The sequence below is a fragment of the Monopterus albus genome, unplaced genomic scaffold, assembly GCF_001952655.1.
Source record: "Monopterus albus unplaced genomic scaffold, M_albus_1.0 scaffold12.1, whole genome shotgun sequence".
In the NCBI taxonomy this organism is placed as follows: Eukaryota; Metazoa; Chordata; class Actinopteri; order Synbranchiformes; family Synbranchidae; genus Monopterus; species Monopterus albus.
In genome coordinates this window covers 2,799,654-2,819,816 of record NW_018127892.1, presented here as the reverse complement: position 1 = coordinate 2,819,816, position 20,163 = coordinate 2,799,654, and the positions used below count along the sequence as shown (strand labels likewise).

The 20,163-nt window shown below is 39.5% G+C and overlaps 1 protein-coding gene across 2 annotated transcripts in view; it reads right to left on the bottom strand.

Moving 5' to 3' along the window:
• Positions 1–20,163, bottom strand: part of piwil2 (piwi-like RNA-mediated gene silencing 2) — a 28,176-nt gene that overhangs the window by 636 nt on the left and 7,377 nt on the right. For both annotated transcript variants that reach the window (XM_020590300.1, XM_020590301.1), the window contains exons 5-24: positions 19,497–19,611; positions 18,641–18,819; positions 18,330–18,420; positions 17,915–18,025; positions 17,447–17,564; positions 16,564–16,685; positions 15,739–15,819; positions 15,531–15,644; positions 13,196–13,384; positions 12,707–12,791; positions 12,242–12,334; positions 10,190–10,330; positions 7,851–7,964; positions 7,436–7,624; positions 6,381–6,482; positions 6,132–6,248; positions 5,822–5,910; positions 5,386–5,491; positions 972–1,225; positions 169–276 (exon numbers count right to left, since the gene is read on the bottom strand). In XM_020590300.1, the coding sequence (XP_020445956.1) occupies positions 169–276; positions 972–1,225; positions 5,386–5,491; positions 5,822–5,910; positions 6,132–6,248; positions 6,381–6,482; positions 7,436–7,624; positions 7,851–7,964; positions 10,190–10,330; positions 12,242–12,334; positions 12,707–12,791; positions 13,196–13,384; positions 15,531–15,644; positions 15,739–15,819; positions 16,564–16,685; positions 17,447–17,564; positions 17,915–18,025; positions 18,330–18,420; positions 18,641–18,819; positions 19,497–19,611 (2,518 nt within the window). The remainder of the gene's footprint in view (positions 1–168; positions 277–971; positions 1,226–5,385; positions 5,492–5,821; positions 5,911–6,131; positions 6,249–6,380; positions 6,483–7,435; positions 7,625–7,850; positions 7,965–10,189; positions 10,331–12,241; positions 12,335–12,706; positions 12,792–13,195; positions 13,385–15,530; positions 15,645–15,738; positions 15,820–16,563; positions 16,686–17,446; positions 17,565–17,914; positions 18,026–18,329; positions 18,421–18,640; positions 18,820–19,496; positions 19,612–20,163) is intronic.

The following is a 20,163-nucleotide window of genomic DNA, read 5'->3' as shown; positions in this document are numbered from 1 at the left end:
CTTTCTTCATTTATTTTCAATAAATATCCTACTTTCAAAAGTGTTGTTCTAGTGAACAATATTTACCAACTGGGTGAAAAGAGTTGAACAGCCATTACTCAAACAAACAACATCTTATTCATGTGTAATGTACCAGCAATCAGAATGAAAATCATGAATTATCGGTACCTTTGCAAATGGTCTGGGGTGAGGTTTGCTGTGTTGTAGAGTGTGGTGTAGTGTGTGGGAACTCCACAGCCCTGGCGAATGTCATGTGCCATCAGATAGAAGTCCACCCTGAATGGGGAAAAAAAAAAACCCCATCAAGATTAAAAACTTCAAGGATACAAACTTTCAAGAGCTACCAGCCAACACACTGAGTCTCTTTGATGGTTTCCTCATTTAAGTGCACATTTCCTGGTGCTACCAGGAGGTGGTGCTGCAGCCTTTTTGATGTACACACAGGAAATAAAATTATTAAAACAGCACCCCTATTCTCACCATCTTTTTCATGTAAGAATGACAACCATTTCATAAAATGATTACATGAATTCTCTTCCTGGGTCAAATTCAGAGTGCACACAAATTGTACCAGAGTAACGGCCAGACCACTGTAGTCAGGTGTACTTTGTGGTACTCTGTTAAGAATAGTAGCTCTCTCATTGCTTTAACAGGGGACCACTGTGTTTGCACATTTTGAGTTTTGCTGTAGAAGGCCACTGTCATTTAGCAAAAACACGAATGCTTGCCCACCGTTTACCAAAGCACAATTTGTCAGCCATCAGCATTTTTCTGCCAATCCAGTACAGAATAACTCAATTTAAATTTAACCAAACAACTGCCGACAAAGTAATTTGCCGTGAACATTTTTCCAGAGTTTTAAAGTTCTGCTTCAAACGCACAGCTGCATTGTAAACCTTCAAACTGGAATAAGACTAAGAACTTAAAAGAGGACCCAGTGACAATTCATTCATTTGGACCAACTAACTGACCAGTCTTTGCGAGTGAGGGTGTGATCCAGAACAGTTCCAGGTGGAGGAGTGCCAAAGTTGTTTGCATTCCAGGAGTAGAGGGTGGTGTTGATGCGCTTTTGAACCACAATGAAGACCAGCTTGGGCTCATATCTGGGGAAATTCTCAAAGCACTTGATCAGCTGCGGGATCTCGTACTGCTCCACAAACTTCAGCTGGCTGTCTGACACACCATCGCGATACACCACAATCTTCTCTGGGAAGTCATGGTTCACCTGCACAGTAGAACATTCACAACTGTTGCATCATGTGAGGGAAATTTAACTAGAGTTATGTAATTTTTATTCATATCACAATGTGCACTGTGTGCATTTACACTTGGCATAATCGTTTCTCTCTACCCTAATAACATATAACAGATTGCATGAATGTTTTAATTAAGATACTGAACCAGATGAGAGGAGCAGTTATCTGTAATCATTAACTGTGGTTTAGAAAGAGAGGGGACTGAACTACAGAATGCACTTTCTGAAGACACTGTGGTGGGATTGTAGAATGATGACAAAATTTGTGCTCAACTGCTTTTCTGGTTGAAGCTTAGTTGAACTGCTGGAAAATGTGGGAGGAGCTGGGAGTTACAGGGTTTTTAACTATTTTCACAATCCTCCTAGAATAGTCCCAAAATTAAATAATAAAAAAAAAATTCTAAATTTTTGGTTTTCTATGTTATTCTTTTTTATCATTATTATTAAAAACATTCCAAGTGCCCTTTAAGATAAAACATCATACAAATGATTAGACTGGCTCATCAATTGTGTACTCACTAATCTCTGAATCCAGAACTAGGTTTGGTTTATTTGTCCCTGCTATATTGTTTAATGAAGAGCTGGAGCTAAATTCCACTGTTGGCAAAACTTTGAACGAATACAGCTGCTGTGCTAGGAAGCTCTGGGCAGGTGCTGTGGTGGTGCCGGGTTGTATGTACATTACCATTCAAAAGTTTGGGGTCACCTCTACTTTTCCAGTTGCTTTTGGTGGCACTCTTTCTTGTGTAACAATGTTTTATTTTCACTTTGTCTTAACCAATTTTCTTCCTAATGCCAATTGTTTAAATGCTGTTTTTCCTTGCCTATGTAAAGCACTCTGAATGCCCTCTGTATATGACATGTGCTATATAAATAAAGTTACCTTGCCTTTCTACAACTGAATGTGTAGTGACAGCCTTATCCAACACTGCCTTTGTACAGGCAGAATTTGTTCTTTTAAGTAATCAACAAAACATCTGTAGGAATTGCATCAACTTTCAAGGCTTAGTTTACTTCCATTTTTGCAAAAGAAATGTAACTTAACCTATTACTTGATCCCTGAAAAAGGTCTGTTTTAGATGAAATGAAGACATTCTTACTATTTGGTGACTTTTGTTCTGACATTTTACTCAATTTAAGGTCATCGACTGGACCTGAACTGCTTAAATGTCATAATAAAAAGCGGAAAAATATCACTTGGATCGCAATACTGACAATATTAGCGCTTATTTAGCATATGTAATATTTCACATAGCAGTGAAAACACAGTACATGTTAACATTAACGTTTTACAGCCTCCGAGTTTTCTTACAGCTTATAGACAGAGTCAAATATTACATCGTCTCAGCTGCTTATCCAGTAAAACTAAAGGCAACCTTATTGTAGGACCGCTAGCTGGATTGATGCACACTCTGAACTAAAAGCAGCACATAGATGTAGCAAACGTAAGGCACAGAAGTTCACCAACAAAGCTTCTTCTTCTTCTACTTTCGGCTGTTCCCGTTAGGAGTCGCCACAGCGAATCATCTGTTTCCACTTAACTCTGTCCTCAGCATCCTCTACTCTCAGCCCAGTTAACTTCATGTCCTCTTTTAGCACATCCATATACTGTATCTCCTCTTTGGCCTTCCTCTTGATCTCTTGCCCAGCAGCTCCATCTCCAACATCCTTCTACCAATATAATGTTGAGTAAAACTGTTAACAAAGTAATACATTAGGATTAGTTTTAATATTAGACTGAATTAAGAATTTAGTTAGTAGATAATTGACACTATGTTTGTTGATTAGTTAACTTGTTTGTTCACTTTGTTTGTGTATAACTATTCTATCATATTAGAAAAGGAATAGTTACGATTATATTTTAGAAATACATAAGTTCACATATGTCACAGATATGTCTATGAAGTTACTATTCACCACATTATATGTTCACTAACATGATGAGAAAATAAGTTACTGTATGCATACTGAAAACTCTGTGATATTACAGGCCCATGAGATTAAAAGTGTGGTGCACCGAGTAGCTCTCCAAGGTTTTATCATTCCACATTCCATTAGATTTGTTGCCTTTTCTCCAAAAGAGCTCATTATTCCCTCTGAGCTTTGAAGCCAGGGGAGTTAGAGTTTGATAAGATACTAAGATTCATACCACGGTTATAATCAGATTTTGGCCTAGAAGAAACAGCTGCCTGGTAAAATAGCTAATTTCATATACACACACACAGGCAGTGTCAGATCTTCCTCCCTCTGTAGGAAACTGTCTTTATTCATTGGAGCAGGAGGGACCTGGATGGATGGACCAATGGACCAATGGAGCAACACGAGAGGATCAGACCAGCCTACAATTGCACATTTCAAATTGTATAAGTAACTGGGTTTCAGGAGGGTAGGCGTTCCTTCTCGTCCTGAAGACGAATTGAACGGTTTTGCTGTTGAGGTTAGGGCTTCAGATAGAGATGGAACCCAGAGCTCTGTAAATTGCTTTATTCGATGGTCTGTTCAGTTATAATAATACATGTTTGAAAATTGATATTTGACTCCGATCATTCTTCATAAAGAACACGCTGCAATAACCACTATCCCTCCTCTGCACATGTCCAAACCATCTCAATCTGGCTTCTCTGACCTTGTCCCTGACGCAACCCTCTATTTATCCAGGCTTGGGACTGGCACAGAAGTCCCTGGCTTGAAACCCCTGTCTAGATTAGAAGTTCACCAACAAATAGTAAAAATGATGATGTTATCAAGCAGTGTTGAAAAGTGAATAACCTCAAATTCTACAGCATACTACACCAACTCAGATGAACCACTGAGGTTTAATGAGTGAATCCTGGGTGAACAGCTTCATTAAGTACGTTCTCATTAATACATATATATAAGCACACACCTATGTGTACATAAATGACTGAGCATGAAACATTATTTATAGGGATCGGTCCTCAGATCTGACGGAGATAAGAACAATGTCACATCTGATGAGGCCACACCGCAACTCTGACAAATATACATGGCATCAGGGCCAGATGCCAGGGAAAATTTATATCCTGGATAAAATGAAGGTTGACAACATAAACATTCCAATTCATTCCCAGTTAAGACTTCCAAGTTCCGAGGTAAATTAAACGCAGCACAAGTGTAATAACAGTATTAGCATGTGACGTGCAGTGATGCTTCTGTTGCCTGCATTATCTGTTTCACAGCACCAGAGGGCAAATATTTCAATCAACAGGAATTTAAGTGGCACTAAAATCTGCATTCTGATTCAGTCCAGTAGATACTGACTATATTGGCACCAGGTTTCGGTACGCAACCCTAGCTACTATCCTGCATTTTGTCCTTGCAAACATAATGTTACTAGCTTACTTTACTGAGAGGTCACCAGGATTGTAACTGGTCAAACTGACAGTGAATTTTAAGAACAGCTTCTGTTGGACAGCAAGGCAAATTACATCAAACTGTCTGTTGCACTTACTGACATAGCGTATATTACTGGATTCAAACAGGTCAATCCGGTTTAAGCTGTTATTTTCTTTTACCACATTCGAATGAATGCTCAAAATTCGAATAAGTGACAGCCCTAGTAGTGTATGTGTGTATGCAGTCTAATCAGCTGCTCTGAAACCGCTGTGTCCACCTGCAGTTAAACACTGCCATAGTGATGTAACTGCTTGGTTACAGCTGGTTCAAACACAGACTAGGGTGAGATATACCTCCAAATCTCTGGTTTATCTCTCAAATATTACAAAGCCTATTGCCTAAAGTTTCCTATTGAATGAGAACGGAGACTGCTAAAAGTGGTGATGTGGAATATGTATTCTGCCCTACAAAGGCAAAGTGCAAACAGTGCAAGTGCAACTATGCAAACTGAGAAAAACATGACTAAAGTTTTTAGACTGTCCAGCCAAATATGCTGAAGGTCGATAAGTGATAATGCATTAATGTAATTTCTTCTTGGGAAGAGATTTTCATGTATAAAAACCATGACCACTGATCCAGCCTATGACCCCCCCCCAAAAAATGCAGATACTGCACGCTGCGGCTTGCCTTTGTACGGCAGCATTGGTGGTATCTAAAATATTAGAAATAAAGCAAGTTTAAAAAAGTCCATTTTCCAGTTTGATAGCCCTTACCTCGTAGTACCTATTAATTGCGTCTGCCAAGCAAGAACTGAAGCCCCTGATCAGTTCCTCGGTGGGTGTCTGGAAAGTTACTCTGGAGAACCAGCGGGTCAGTGAGCTGGAAAAAAAAAAAAAAAAAGCACATGAATTTTTATTAAGCTAATACAGAATTTAACAATGTTGCACACAATAAAAGTTACATGGTTATTCTGAAAACACAAACATTTAACACTAAAGCAGAATGAATGTTTATTGTAAATATGTTCTAACAGGCTTTCTGCAGATGACCTTAAAAATCTGCCCATCTCATTATGTAAGATGTGATTCAAAGCTTTGTGCATGGGACAATAATGTGAAATTTCACCTGAAATGAATACTGTGCTACATGTTATTTATGGAGAGAATATTCAACCTAAGAAAGGCCCATCACTGGGGGAGACTAGTTTACCTGTTCATACTTGCGACAAAGCCCATGACTGACTGATGGGCTTTGCTGTTGTCATGGTGGACATCAACTCCAATTACCATCATGCGTTTCTGTTTGAGTGGGATAGAGGTTCATTATTCTTCCATAATCACTTATTTTCACATGAACTGCAACTTCTGTGTAATTTTATTCCAGTATTACTGTGGTATCAGTATTTCCTTTGAATGTTTTCACAAGCAGTATTATGCTTCATGAACAGTACGCACCACAGACGTTGTACATCCAGGAGATGAGGCATCATCTTCCTGCTCTTGAAAGACATGATACTTACCAGAGGTACACTGACAGTCCACAGCTCTCCCCCCAGCTTGCTGTTGATCTGCAGTAGTATCTTTTGAGCAACACTCCTCAACTTATGTTGCTGGGAAATTGTCCGGATATTGATGGCCTGATGACAAGTGACCAAAACGTTTTGGTTCATTTACTTTTGATTGGAAGAAAATTATTTTGCCAAAATATAAACTATTTTCCTCAGATTTTAAAAACAGCCATGTACAGACACTTAGACAACACTGTGAACCTGGGACGGGACAGGATGCTGAACACAGCAGATCTTCTTGATGGCACTGTAGATGTCTTCTCTGTTGCCAACCAATATGCACACTACAAGCTGAATATCAGGCTGCGAACATATGAGAAGTAGAGAACTTACACAGCAGTAGTACAACTGTTCATACCATTTCACTGGTGGTTCAGTAGTATTAGACACAATCAACATTTAGACATGATCCAAAAAAACCAACCTTCCAAAAAAAAAAAACCAAACTTGCAAATGTTGATATCTCTTTCATGTGAGCTAAACATCACAGCATTCAATAGTAATGCCAAAGAAAGGTGGGTTTGTAAAATGTATTTTCCAAATTAAATCATACTTTGCACTGTACATGTTTTTCTAGGATGCTCCCAGGAAAACCACTCAGAATTTTAAATCATTAGTGGTAAGATCAATTGAAATTTGTACTAAATGGCTAAAACATACTAACAGGTAACAGGTGCTCATGTTGCCCCAGAAAACCAAACATGAAACTCAGACCGCTGAGACAGCTCTGGTCAGAACCAAGTCTTACTCATGTTTAAAAAAAATTCTCCTGGTGAATCAATTGCAGTGATGATTGTTTGTATGATGAAGCACAACCAGTTAGTTGTATGTGGTCAGTTTAGTTGGTTGGCATTTGCTAGGAAAATTTGTTTTGCGTTGATAGGTCCAAAGGTTTTATTACACCTCACTGACGTTCTCACCCAGTATTCTTTATTTTTTGATTGACGGCTGGCAAACCAACTTGTAGGTGCATTACTGAACTGAAGTGCAGAACACGAGCACTCACACAGTTGCTGACACAGCTGTGTCTGCTGTTGGCTGTCTCACACAGCTACGTGACTAGAACCCAGCTAGCTGAAAATTAAATTAGTTGCCAACTAATTTTATTGATCAGTTGTTGCAGCCCTAACTGAGATGTAACCTGTGTGATGCACAGCTTGAAAAGCTTGGAGGACACAGGGAAACAGGCAAATTAATTATATACAGGATGTAGTATTCAACTGTTTAAGCTACCAGTCTATATTTTATTGTCGCACCTTACTGATGAGATTAGTGATGATGCTCTTGACATAAGATTCTGTTCGATCATCCCTCAGTTTCACACAAATGGGTTTGTCCACTCGTATTCCAATAGGCCCAGCCACCTTGGTGAAGGTGGAAACTAGTTCGTCAGCCTGCTCAGCACAGCGTGGAGGGTAGAAGATGGCCCAGGTTTTCAAGGGGACCTAATAGTAAGACGGGCCAGTTGGTGAAGAAACAAAACATTACATCTGCAATTACTGAGAGCTCTGATGAGTTTAGGAATTAAGCCAATACAGATCATTAATTCATCAGTGTGGGGACTAACTAATAAACACAGGATAGACAAAGTTGTGGCTGATATGTGGTGTTACAGCAAAATTATATTAATCAAAAATGAAAAGCAAAACCAGAAATTTCTTCAACACTCACAGAGCTGATTGGAGCACTCCTGACAACCTCTCTAGACCACGATCCATCGGCACCAGTGGCAAAGGATGAAGACTGCAGACAGATGGTTTCAAGGGGCAGAATTCTACCTTTGAGCTGTGACAGGGGAAACAAATTAGGAGGATAGATATATACTGTCAAGATAAAACAGTATTAAGAAAAGCTGACCAAAGTGTTAGGTCTGCTTGGCGACACCCTCTTTCTCTCTCAGCAGGTGCTGTACCCAGGTGGAGCCCGCAGCTGCTGCTGATCTGCAATCACTATTGTTCATTCAAAAAGCCCTGCAAGACGCACCACCATGGCCAGTTTGTTATAAGAATCACCTCCGCGACACTTTGGCTTCCAGACGTTTCATGGACTACGTTCTTTCTCCTTGTTGGACTTTATATTGCAAGTAAAAGAGCAGATTTATCGAGCTTAGAATTTTATTTCCTGTTGTGACTGTCCTCCCTGGTGCTCAAGCTATCCTCCTTCGGAGACAACTGAACTGTTTTTTCATCCACTGACTGCGTTGGACTATTCCCCAGCGTGCCCACTCTGAGCTGACCTACCAAGCTACTCACCCTGAGTGTATCCTGTTGTGGCGTCTGTGGTTCCCTTGTGGTTCAACTCAGCTCTTCCTCTCCCGGGCCGGTCAGCATTCCACCCTCCACTTTCTACAGTGATTGCCGCAGCAGTTCAGCTCCAGCAACTCCCCTTATCATCATCATCATCATCTCCACTCGCTCGTTCTCCGCCTCAAGTCTCCTGGTCGTCATTCGTTCTTAGCTGGGCTCTTCCCCACCCCTTCACCCAGTGCCTGTGCGTGTTGCTTCCGACCATACAGTGACTCATTCTCCCTCTGTCTTAAGTGCTCAGGCCACCAATTTCCCTCTACCCAGTGGCATCCACCTCCCAGATTCTACAAACTGTATAAAACATCCCATTGTGAATCTTAACAGACTTGATTTTTGTTTATTAAAAGCATTCTCGTTTTCTTACTAGTATCTGAATGTTTGCTTTTGAGTCCAACTTTTTTCCTATCTCTCTCACCTCCCCATGAGAGCAGACGTAACACAAAGAACCCCATAACAAAAAGCAACAACAAAATAAAAAAAAGAATGCACATCAAAACTAGAGTTTAATTTCTTCCTGCCTACTTGCACCACTGCGCACCTACTGGACAGTCAAGCAGCATTTCAATATCTGACAAATATAAAAAGTTGATAAATACATGTTTATTGTTAATACTGTTCCCCAACAGCTGCCTTCACTGAGTTCCCAGTTTAATGGCTGTCTGTCTGATCCCGACTCATAACCATTTTCAAATACGCGACTTAAAGTGATGTCAAATCCTAAGACCCTCTCTTCTTTTACATTTGGATGTATTATGCTAGATACAAACTAGAGAATTTTCAAATCTTAACATGGGAGACAATGTCATAACAGATTTAACTGATTTTTACTATTTTAATCCTTAGGATTAAATTACACACCAGACAATTCAGTCAAGAACCAGGACCACATACTTGCTATGTATATTATACGATCTCGGCGTGGCAATTCCAGGGGCTTGGGATCTCTCAAACACGTGCAAGATCAAATGTGACTTCAGAGCAAAACAAGCATGGTGGTGGACCATTTTCAGCTAGTGGCATATCTGTGTGTGATTTTGTGGACTAATGGAAAAAGCATCAGCATATATATTTTGCAGGGTGAGTTGGGCATGAGTTAGAAATAAAATTTTATTGTTAGTCTCAAACAAGGCTATTGCAAGCTTATGCTATGGTTGACACTTCCCGATCAGCTCACTCTCATTGACTATTGCAGATTTCCACACAACATTCCTTCACTGTTGCTTTCACACTACAGGAGGATCAAATTGTTTTAAACAAGTTTGACAATTACAATTTGAAACTGGGTACAGACTGAGCCAGTTTAGCTTTAAGTTTGTGTCTGTAAGCCCCTCACAGTACAGGATCCAAATCATCAGAATTGGTGAATTGGGTGCAAAATCCACCCAAAAGACTTTAAATGAATGACCTGCCCTCCAAGAAAACCACAACACAGAATCAAAGTGTCATACATTCTTGAAGTACTGAATTTGAATTTAGACAAAAATGTTTTTTCTTTTATTAAGGCTTTTAGCTTTTATTGTATAGTAGGTTGCGGGGAAGCAGACCGGAAATGGGGGGAGAGAGAGGTAAGACAAATGTTGGCAGATGGAGTTGAAATGCCAACGTCACATGCACAGTGTGCTGTCCGGGATACGTGGTGTGCCACACTGTAACCACTCAGCTAAAGGGTGCCAGACAAACTCAATGTTAACAGCCGGGCCTCACCATCAGGATTTCCAAGTTAATCACAAGTCCCCATTGGCTGAGCTCCTTCACACTCTGAGGGTTGGCGCTGATGTTCTTCAGAAACTGTTTTATGGACTGGGTGTGCTGCTCACTGCTCACTTTGATGTGCATGGTCAAGTCCTACAATGTGAAAAAGACACTTGCTGTCAGGGTTTCCACGGGTTTGTTAAAATAACCAGTTTATATACATACAGTCATAGCCAAAAATATTAGCACCCTTGCATTTCTGTCAGATAACACACTATTTCTCCCAGAAAATTGCTGCAATCACAAATTCTATTCTCATGTTTGTTCCTTTTGTATGCATTGGAACAACACAAAAAAGCAGAGAAAAAAGCCAAATCTGATCCATTCCACACAGAATTCCAAAAATGGACTCAACAGAATTATTGACACCTTTTCAAAATCACCAGAAATAGTTGTATTTTCAGCATGTGATGTTAATCTCCCTGGATGTAAACAAAGGAGAAAAATACATGAGGAATTGCAACAAAGGATTGTTCAAATGGTAGATAAAGAACCTCGATCAACTTCCAAACAAATTCAAGCTGACCTGCAGGCACAGGGTGCAACAGTGTCAGTTCGCACTATCAGTCGCCATCTGAATGACAAGGGACGCTATGGTAGGAGACCCAGGGGACCCCCACACAAAGACAAAAAAGCTAGATTGGAGTTTGTCAAAATTTACCTGAGGAAGCCACAGTCCTTATGGGAGAATGTCCTGTGGACAGATGAGACTAAAACAGAGCTTTTTGGTCGAGCACATCATTCTACTGTTTTTGGAAAACAAAATGAAGTCTTCAAAGAAAAGAACAAGGTCCCTACAGTCAAACACGGTGGAGGTTCACTGATGTTTTGGGATTACTTTGCTGCTTCAGGCTCTGGATGTCTTGACTGTGTGTATGGCATCATGAAATGATGATTACCAAGGAACTCTGGGGAGCAATGTAGGGCCCAGTGTCAGAAAGCTGGGTCTCCATCAGAAGCAGAACAATGACCCAAAGCAGACTTTAAAAAACCCCAGAAATGGTTTCAGACAATGTGCTGGAGAGTTCTGAAGTAGCCAACAATGAGTCCAGATCTAAATCCCATATAGCACCTGTGGAGAGATCTCAAAACAGCAGCTGGGAAAAAGAACCCTTCACATTGAGAGACCTGGAGCAGTTGGCAAAAGAAGAGTGGTCCAAAATTCCAGTAGACAGGTGGAAGAAACTCTGTGATGGTTACAGGAAGACACTGATTTCACTTATTTTGTCCAGAGGGTGTGCTACCATATATTAAGTTGAGGGTGTCAATGATTCCGTCCAGTCCATTTTAGGAGTTCTGTGTGGAATGGATCAGGTTTGTGGGGTTTTCTGTTCCAGTGCAAACAAAAGAAATAAGAACGAGAATACCAAAGAATTTGTGATTACAACAATTTTCTGGGACAAGTGGTGCGTTATCTCACAGAAATGCAAGGGTGTCACTATTTTTGGCCATGACTGTATTTTTTCCCAATATGAATCTTTTAAAGTACAGATTGTTTTATTCTGTATTTTTTTATACATTAACACTTTGCATTTATTCTCGTGTCTTAGGGCAGAGACACACCAAGCTGACAGAAAGTTAATTTATACTTTACTAGATGTCAACAAATCAGTTGAAAATTGCCAGATGATGATCAGACAGGCTAAGAAAAGAAACCATTATCACCCTGTTGGTCTTTCTGGCCACTAAAACATACCTGTTTCTGCTTGTCCTCAGAGCTGTCTATACAAGTGTCTGTCAAATGTTCACCACTTTTCAAACTTTTGAGATGTCACTGTTAATAGTCAAAGTTCTAATTAACCTACACTCTTCAAAACAGTCATTTTGATAAGACTTAATTCTTCAGGCCTAGTGGAGATTCAGCCCTAAAGGCAATGGAACCAGTGGAATAGCAGTCCGTACAGTCACACTCTTATGTATGTAATGTATGTGTTCTGCTTCAATTTTGAAGCTGTAAGACCAGACTAATGAGATAAAAGTCATGGTGCTGACTCATCAATTTACCTTCATAATTCTGAAGTCCTTTCTCATTTTCTCGGGGATTCCAGTCATGAAGCAAAGCTCTGGGACTAAAAAGATCTCACCAGTAATGAGTTGCTGCAAATAGGTAAAAAATATTCTACATTTACAGTCAAATTAATAATCATTAATAATCTATAGTTATTTATATGTGGAACAAGTATTACTGACAGTGGAGTGGGATGTTCAAGGAAATGTAGAGTTCTTCTCATATAACAAACATTCACTTTTTGTAAAGAAATCATATTTTGTGCATTTTAGTCTTGGCATGTCTTAAAACTGTACAGACTGCAAGAACCACTGTAGCCACACAGTGGAACTCTTAATACAAGAATGTCAGCTGACTGATCAACTATAAAGAACTTTACTATAAATAAAACATACACCTGACTGTCTGCTTTGAACATCTTTTTATTATGTAAAATAACTGAGGGTGATGAGAGGTGTTACCTTCCCTCCTGGCTTGGACCTCTCCTTTGGCCGATGCATGAGCAGAGGTTGGTCCATCTCTTTTAATGTAATCCCATAGTTCTTTCAAGGTCTTTTCTGATAATGACTAATATTCCTGCTCTTAATCATCATAGAGCTAGATCTCCTAACAGTTGTTTGAATTTCAAAGTTTAGTACAAATTATTTTCTCAACAAATCGATTATTTATTTTGTGTGTAAAATGTCAGATAGTTGTGAAAAAAGGCTCATTATAGTTCCCAGGGTACAAATCAAATGGCTTGTTTTGCCTGACCAACAGCTCAATGCAAAAAAAAAAAAAAAAAAAAAAAAAACACAATTTAAAACCACACAAAGCCAAATACAATATTGTTGCTGTGAATTAAATAAACATCCAAAATTTCTGTGCACAAACGCACACAACACACATGCTACATTTTTCTGTTTAGTTTTCACGCCTTCATGGGCAGAGCAGTAGTACTCCAGTAGTACCTGTAGTACTCCACAAAGGTGGTTGTTGTGCCACCCATCAAGGTGAAAGTGTCTTTAGGTGACTTCTCCCACTCAATACCATCAATACGGTAGGTGCGATTGTTGTATCGAGTGATGATGATGCTTCCAACCAGTTCTTTGGAGCATTCGTCTCGGAAGTTCTGCTTGCTCTGTTGGTAAAGCACATTCCTGACAAACAGCAAAGGCCAAAGGTCAGAGGTCATAAATTTTAAACATGAACGCAAACTATAGAAAAATTGTCTATAAATAATCTATAAATACAATAAGCCTGCAGCCTCTGTCAAGTTGCTACCCTCCCACCTAACCTTTTCCTCTAAATACACCCCAAGGGCTATCAGATGCAGTATGTGCTGCACTGGCTGCAGTGGATGGACGCAGCACAGGGGAAGAGGGTGCACACTCGCAAATCGGGCACCAGTTGCTAGGCTAGCAGATATTAGCTATTTTTTTAGCTATTTTTTGAGCAATGGACTCAGGAGCATAATATATATATGTACATATCAGAGAAAAGCTCTGGCTTTATTTGTTATTTGCAACTGGCACCCACAAGTGTTTGTGTGTTTTATTCAACCATATACTGTATATATGATGACATGGATAGCTCACAACACAGTTCAGTGTTGACTACAGACTTGGTTTACAAAAGGCAAATGACAGAATGACACTCAGATCATTCTGAGTGACAAACTAGAGTGCAAGCTTCAGAAGGGGCCATGAAGACAAACATGAGATGCAATGATCAGTAGCAGAAACAGACTTTACAATTAACTTAAGTGATGCTGAGATTTAAACAGACTTTTGCCTGTGTACCTCTGAATGATCAGCTATAGGTCTATATGACACAAGCAAGGTACAGGATGGTCAAACTGTGGCACATGCTGACCAGTCGCGAGCCCCGTACACAGCAGAAGTGTTCACTATTGCTGGTTGACATGTTCAACTCAAAAAGAGCAGAATTCAAAACCAAACTCAAGATGCTGATGTGACAACACTGCCCACTGTGCTTCTGCCATACTCCCTTCTCTACCTTTTTCTGCTGCTGTAGTATAGGAAAATGCAGCATTTATTTCATTCAAGAATTATGTTGCATCTAATAATCAAATACGTTCACTACAAAATAGACCAGCATTTATAATGTAGGCCAAGACTGGCCCTGAAATACAGAAGAGGTACTATTCAGGAAAGCAGAGCCTGAGACTCCTTTCTATAGCACAGATTTGATAACCTTGATTTAATAATGGGAAAAAAATGTAGACATAATGCAATAACTGCCAGTGGCCTGATGTCTCAAAAGGTGTATAAGGTCTGAGCATGTAAGTGTAATGAAATAGCAGCTATTACTGTAAGAGACACTGACACTGATTAATATGTAGGCAGCCACTGCCAACCAAGCGCCTTAGCTCGAGCCGGTGTCCTGCTATATTCATCCAACAGCAGTTCTGGATATTAACAGAAGGATCAGTCAGCCTCTGCAGTAAACTACAACAAACACTGCTCCATCTGGCGGACACACACAGTGCTTTGGGGTGTTAACAGTGTTGCAATCACCGTATCATCGTGGGGGATTCAAGGCAAGGGCAGGGTTATGCGCAGACCTGTCATGGATTGGGCATAGTTCTACCATGGTCCAGTCAGCAATTTAAGATGGATGCATCTATAGCTTCAAAATATCAATAGCAAGCTGCAAAGAATTTTTGCCACACAATAGGCTTTTTTCATAAAAAACACTGTTGTCATAGTGGGAAAAGCACAGGTGTAGTCAACAACTCCAGTGATGGCCGAGTTCCATTAAGTATCTCACTAAACCATGTCACTCAGCAAGGATGCACAATACTAAGACCCTGGAAATAGCTCACATAACTGGAATTCAGCAAACATGAATGTTATTCAGTAATACTGTTTTTTTCCTGCTATAACGTGTCAAAATGTCTGCTGTGAAAATGGACTATGGAGCCCTTTTACAGAATCAGGATGTGTGAACAAAGATAAAGAAAGAAAAAGTGATTCCTTCCCTGTAGCACTGACAACTGAGAATGTATAAATAAAAGTGCAATGTAACAAATATTTTATATCGTGAAAAATTACTCAGATTTTCCTGAAAATATAAGCTTGCAAAACAACTAAAAAAGCTTGACACGTAAATATGACAAAATGCTGGAGTGGCATACTGTATTGCTGAAACCTGGCGAATGTGCTTTCCACTACCGCAGAACACTGGAGACTTACAGGTAAAGTCACAGTATGGACATATGACAATGCTAGTAATATGCTGCTAATGAAATGAACCATCCCTAGTGCTAACTTGTGAACGCACATAACATCCATCACAGAGTCATTCCGCAGGACTTTGTGAGACACATCCACACACAGGTACAGGCCTCCATCTGTACACTGAATGCCAGTTGAATAGCCTGGCCAGATCTGAAGCCTATAAAAACAGACAAATAGGATGAATAGATTAGTGTTACCATGATATCAGCTTGTGTCTGCCCTTGGATGTTAAAACAGAATTCAGTACTCACCGATGTTTGGCAAGAATGACTGCGTTTTCCGGATCATAATGATTTCGCCCCACCAACTTCAGACCAATGATTTTCATTGCTCTTAGAAAAAACAAGAACATCAGGTCATGGTCTGTCATGTCACCATCCTAATAGTAACAGATGATAGTATAATGAGTAAAATAATTATTAGTTTTCAAAATCATGATAAATTAAGGAGTATTCTCTACTCTGAAATGCTGCAGGCGGGTCGGGTGAAGACACTAAAACTACGCCAAATCGCAGAAACGTGCTCTCATCATGGATGAGTTACGGGAGAATGCACAAAAAATGCATTTGCAGGGCAAAGATAAACAAAATAAAGTCTTATGTGTTAGTTTAAATATCCTGGAATGGGAATCATCTCCAAGCCATTGCACGTTCATGTGAGCTTGCCTGACATCCACCGATTCCATTATAAAAGTGGAGTTTTTTGACTGCATGTGGTTATGTGGATACGTTTTATCTCCTGCTGCTGTACTGTGACTAGCCGATGACCAGGAAGGAAATTTGCAGAAATTAATGCAGTTGCAGTTCGATGTGCTCCACTTGTGACAACACCGGCAGCAGGAGGTATACACATTCATAAACTATCCTCTTGTTTTAAGGAAGATGCTCTCAGGTTTTATCGTTCTGAAATAATTATAAACTATTTGGAGTTATAAGGGGTGCCAAGCTAATCTAGAGGTACCCAAGATTAAACATTAAATGGCTGGAAATGAGCAAAATGAGCATGTCATGAGCTCTTTAAATGAGGTGATGAAGTGCAGCAGCTTCACAGTTTGCTGGGTGGCCATTATCTCCTACCTTCTGAGGACGACATTGTAGAACGGGATACATAGATCTGAATTTGGTGGCAAAATCTTCGTCATCTGGATTTTGATTTGAATTTCCTCATTATCAGTTCGTCTCAAACTCTTGAGAACCACCTGCATGTCATCAAAATATTACACAAAAGACCAAACCAAAATGAGATCCAGTGTCATGTTCACTACTGTGACAGATTTTGTACTGTACTGTTCTGCACAATGACAATTTTATAATCAACCTAGCAGAAAACTATTTTCAGCAATCTTATGGTGTCTTCACATTATTGTGGAAAAACGGTTTTCACGCATGTGGTGCACTGTGAAGGCTCTGCATGAACATCCATGGTCCACAGTTGCGCTGACCTTTGTGCGTGCACCCAATCACTGTTGACCATTGTTTGAAATGACATGAAACTAGATAGCCTACTTGTGTTTCTGAAATTCCCAAACTATACAATAACGTGATTACTCATATCACAATCAGACAGACAACCTTTTTATCTAGCAAAATATCAGTACATAAGTGCTGCTACCAAGATCATTAAATAAAAAAGTTTGAGCCTCTGACATATAGTGATCTACTACTAGCAACATTAGCGTTGTAGCTAAGAAAGCACTGTTTGAGTTTCTGTGGTGACCAGCGGGGAATGAGCAGCACAAGACCAATTTTTTTCTACTATAATGTGAACACTGCCTTAGACCTTCACAGGAAATCGGTCCTCTACACACAATTTAAAACCCTTCCTCATAAAAAAAAATAAAATAAAAAAAAGACAATACATGTGGCTGCTTTCCAAGCTAAGATGCTACCAAAAAACTGTACTCCAGCTGTTACTACATCATAGTCAATTAGTCAGACAACTAATAAGTGTGATACTTACGTCATTCAGCTTAACTGGCAGGTAGAGTATGGAGCCATCAAAAGCAACTACTTCCCCTGTGGTTGTGCGGTGATCTTTCATCATGCCAAAACGCATCGCCATTGATTCAACGTTTGGACTGAAAGATAATAATTGGAAATACACATGATCTCTAAGAATACAGTTTTCAGTCCCAATTACCAGTATCGACTGACAGTACTGATTTAACAAATGGCTGCTTTAGTTTATGGCCCTGTGGCTGGTGGGATTTCATTAACAGTGGTGCTTCAATCCAAGTTTAGTTTCAGTTCTTCATATTAATTTTTTCCTTCCCATCATGGTTGAAAACTGATTTCAACATTAGATTATATACATATTATAAGAATAGGTGGCTAAAACCTGACATGTTCAATTTTTTTATGCCTCCAGGTATGTTGTTAAATAGCTGCTGAATAGAGGAAAAACAGTTGAATGATACATAATACTCACGTGAAAGTAACATGGTACTGATAAACAGCTTTGTTCTTGCAGACAATCGGGATGTGGTTTGAGCCAATAGTTATAGGAGCTCCTGTTGTTCCAGCCTTATTAAGTGGCTCACTAACCAGAGGATAACATGCATGCACAAAAACATTGAAACACAAGACACAGTCAGTATCAACCTTCCATGATGAGTCATATATTCCCATTAAGCTTAAGTGAATTGTGTTCCCAACACAACCTGCTAATATCTAGCACTGATCAGGGCTGACTGATAAAACATAAAGGCCATAGTCATGTAAGGCATCCTAACAGATGACCTGCACATACTGTACAAATCACCAGCTGTAGATCATGTGCATACAATACACTGAGAATGTGAAATTTTGCTTATTGTAAATGCAAAGAGGAAACGTATACTCACTGGACTTCCTCTGTTTTTAGCTCCATCTTTGGTCTTGCAATAGTAGAAAGCTCCATGACGTCATGAGTGGTGACCACAGGAGGGACAGTGCCTTCAAATTGTTTGCATTTTCAGATATATTATAGATCAGGTTAATGTACTGCAATGGACAAACTGAATTGGCTTGGCACATTACACTAAACTTTTAAAGGTAAACTATTTTTAACATTTATGAAGCAACTGAAAATATCCACTTTACTCAGCAGTGAGAAACATTATATCTTTTGCAATGTCCCATGAATGTTTAGAATCAATTTTAAAGGTTCCCCTACCTGTGTGGAGAAGTTGGAAGTGTGGAGCTGTTTGTGGTTCAGAGACTGGAGAAACAGACTTGTCATGACCTGGAGGAAAATGTGGAAGGAAAGCACGTCCACTTCCTGCTCCAAGCTGTGGCATTGCTGCTCTTCCAAGCCCCACCATCACACGAGGGGACAAACCTTGGCCATGGAAACTGTAATATGGCAATTTGAACAGTATCAGTGTTTCCAATACTGATAATGGTTGCACTCGTTGTGTATCAATAGTAGTTATAAAGTGATAAGTGTATTCTTTATTATAAAAACAAGAAAATCTTTTTTTGTTAAATAATCATCCATGTTTCTGGTGACAGATCATGATTAATTACCTTAAGAGAAATATTTCTGTCGCCCACAAGCAACCGGCAAGACCCTCAAATTGGAAGTTAAAGATGATTGATATGGTGGGAACTCTAGACTAAGCATTACGATAACTGCTTGTGCCTTTTTATCTGTCCACTTGAATCAAAAGCTGCTCTTGCCACACATTCAAACGCACCGCTTCAGTTACACTAATACCTTGACTAGAAAAGCTATAAAGTGAAACCAGTTATCTCACAGTGCAAGATGCAATTTATGCACTTTGTGTAAATCTCACAACAAAACAATCCTCCATTTGTGAAATGTATAAAGTTTAGTTTTATTATGTTAAAAGAAGTGCTGAGTGAACTTTATGGTCATTATGGATGCTGTCCTTTGTAGGTGGTATATCTGTGTTTTTTTCTCAAATATTAATGCTACCACTATAAATGACAACCAATGCAAAGCAGCAAGAATATCGAAGAAAGCCCATCAAACAATACAAGGAACTTGTCACTTCCGTGCATCCTACCTGCTGCCTCGGCCCATCAACTCTTCAGGTTGACTGATGCTCTCTGGGCTGCTGATGTCACCTACTGGAGCACCTTGTAACTTCACCTCTCCCATATCTCCTATTGCTCCTCTTCCTGCAACAAAATTGAAGGAAATAAATTCTAATATTTCTAGTGTACATAAGCAGCAACACTAGTTAAACCTGTTTTTTCAATTAATCTGAATGGGTCAAACCAATCAAGGTTGGCTGAAGCCCTCACAACCTTGGATGAAGCACCTGCCTTTGGTCAACAAGTTTATCTATGTGGGAGGACAACATAATATAATGACATTGGTATTTAAATTAGGGATGCACCAATGCTGATACCAGTAGGTGGTCTGATACCACCCTCTAGAAGGGGGTGTCGAGATCTCATGCCACAACATATTAAAAGATGACAATATTCTCATCACGCCTAATAAAGCCTTCTCTACCTTAGCACCACTTCTACCACCAGGGTTGTCAGCACTGATAAATAAAACACCATTTAACGAAAATGCATGGTGTGTTGTTATGGTGCGTTAACTGTGGCCCAAATTCAATAGTAAATAGCAGTGAATGCTCATGCTAACAAGGTAAACAAAAAAAAGTCTTCTTCCCGTGGATAATAATAATAATAATAATAATAATAATAATAATAATAATA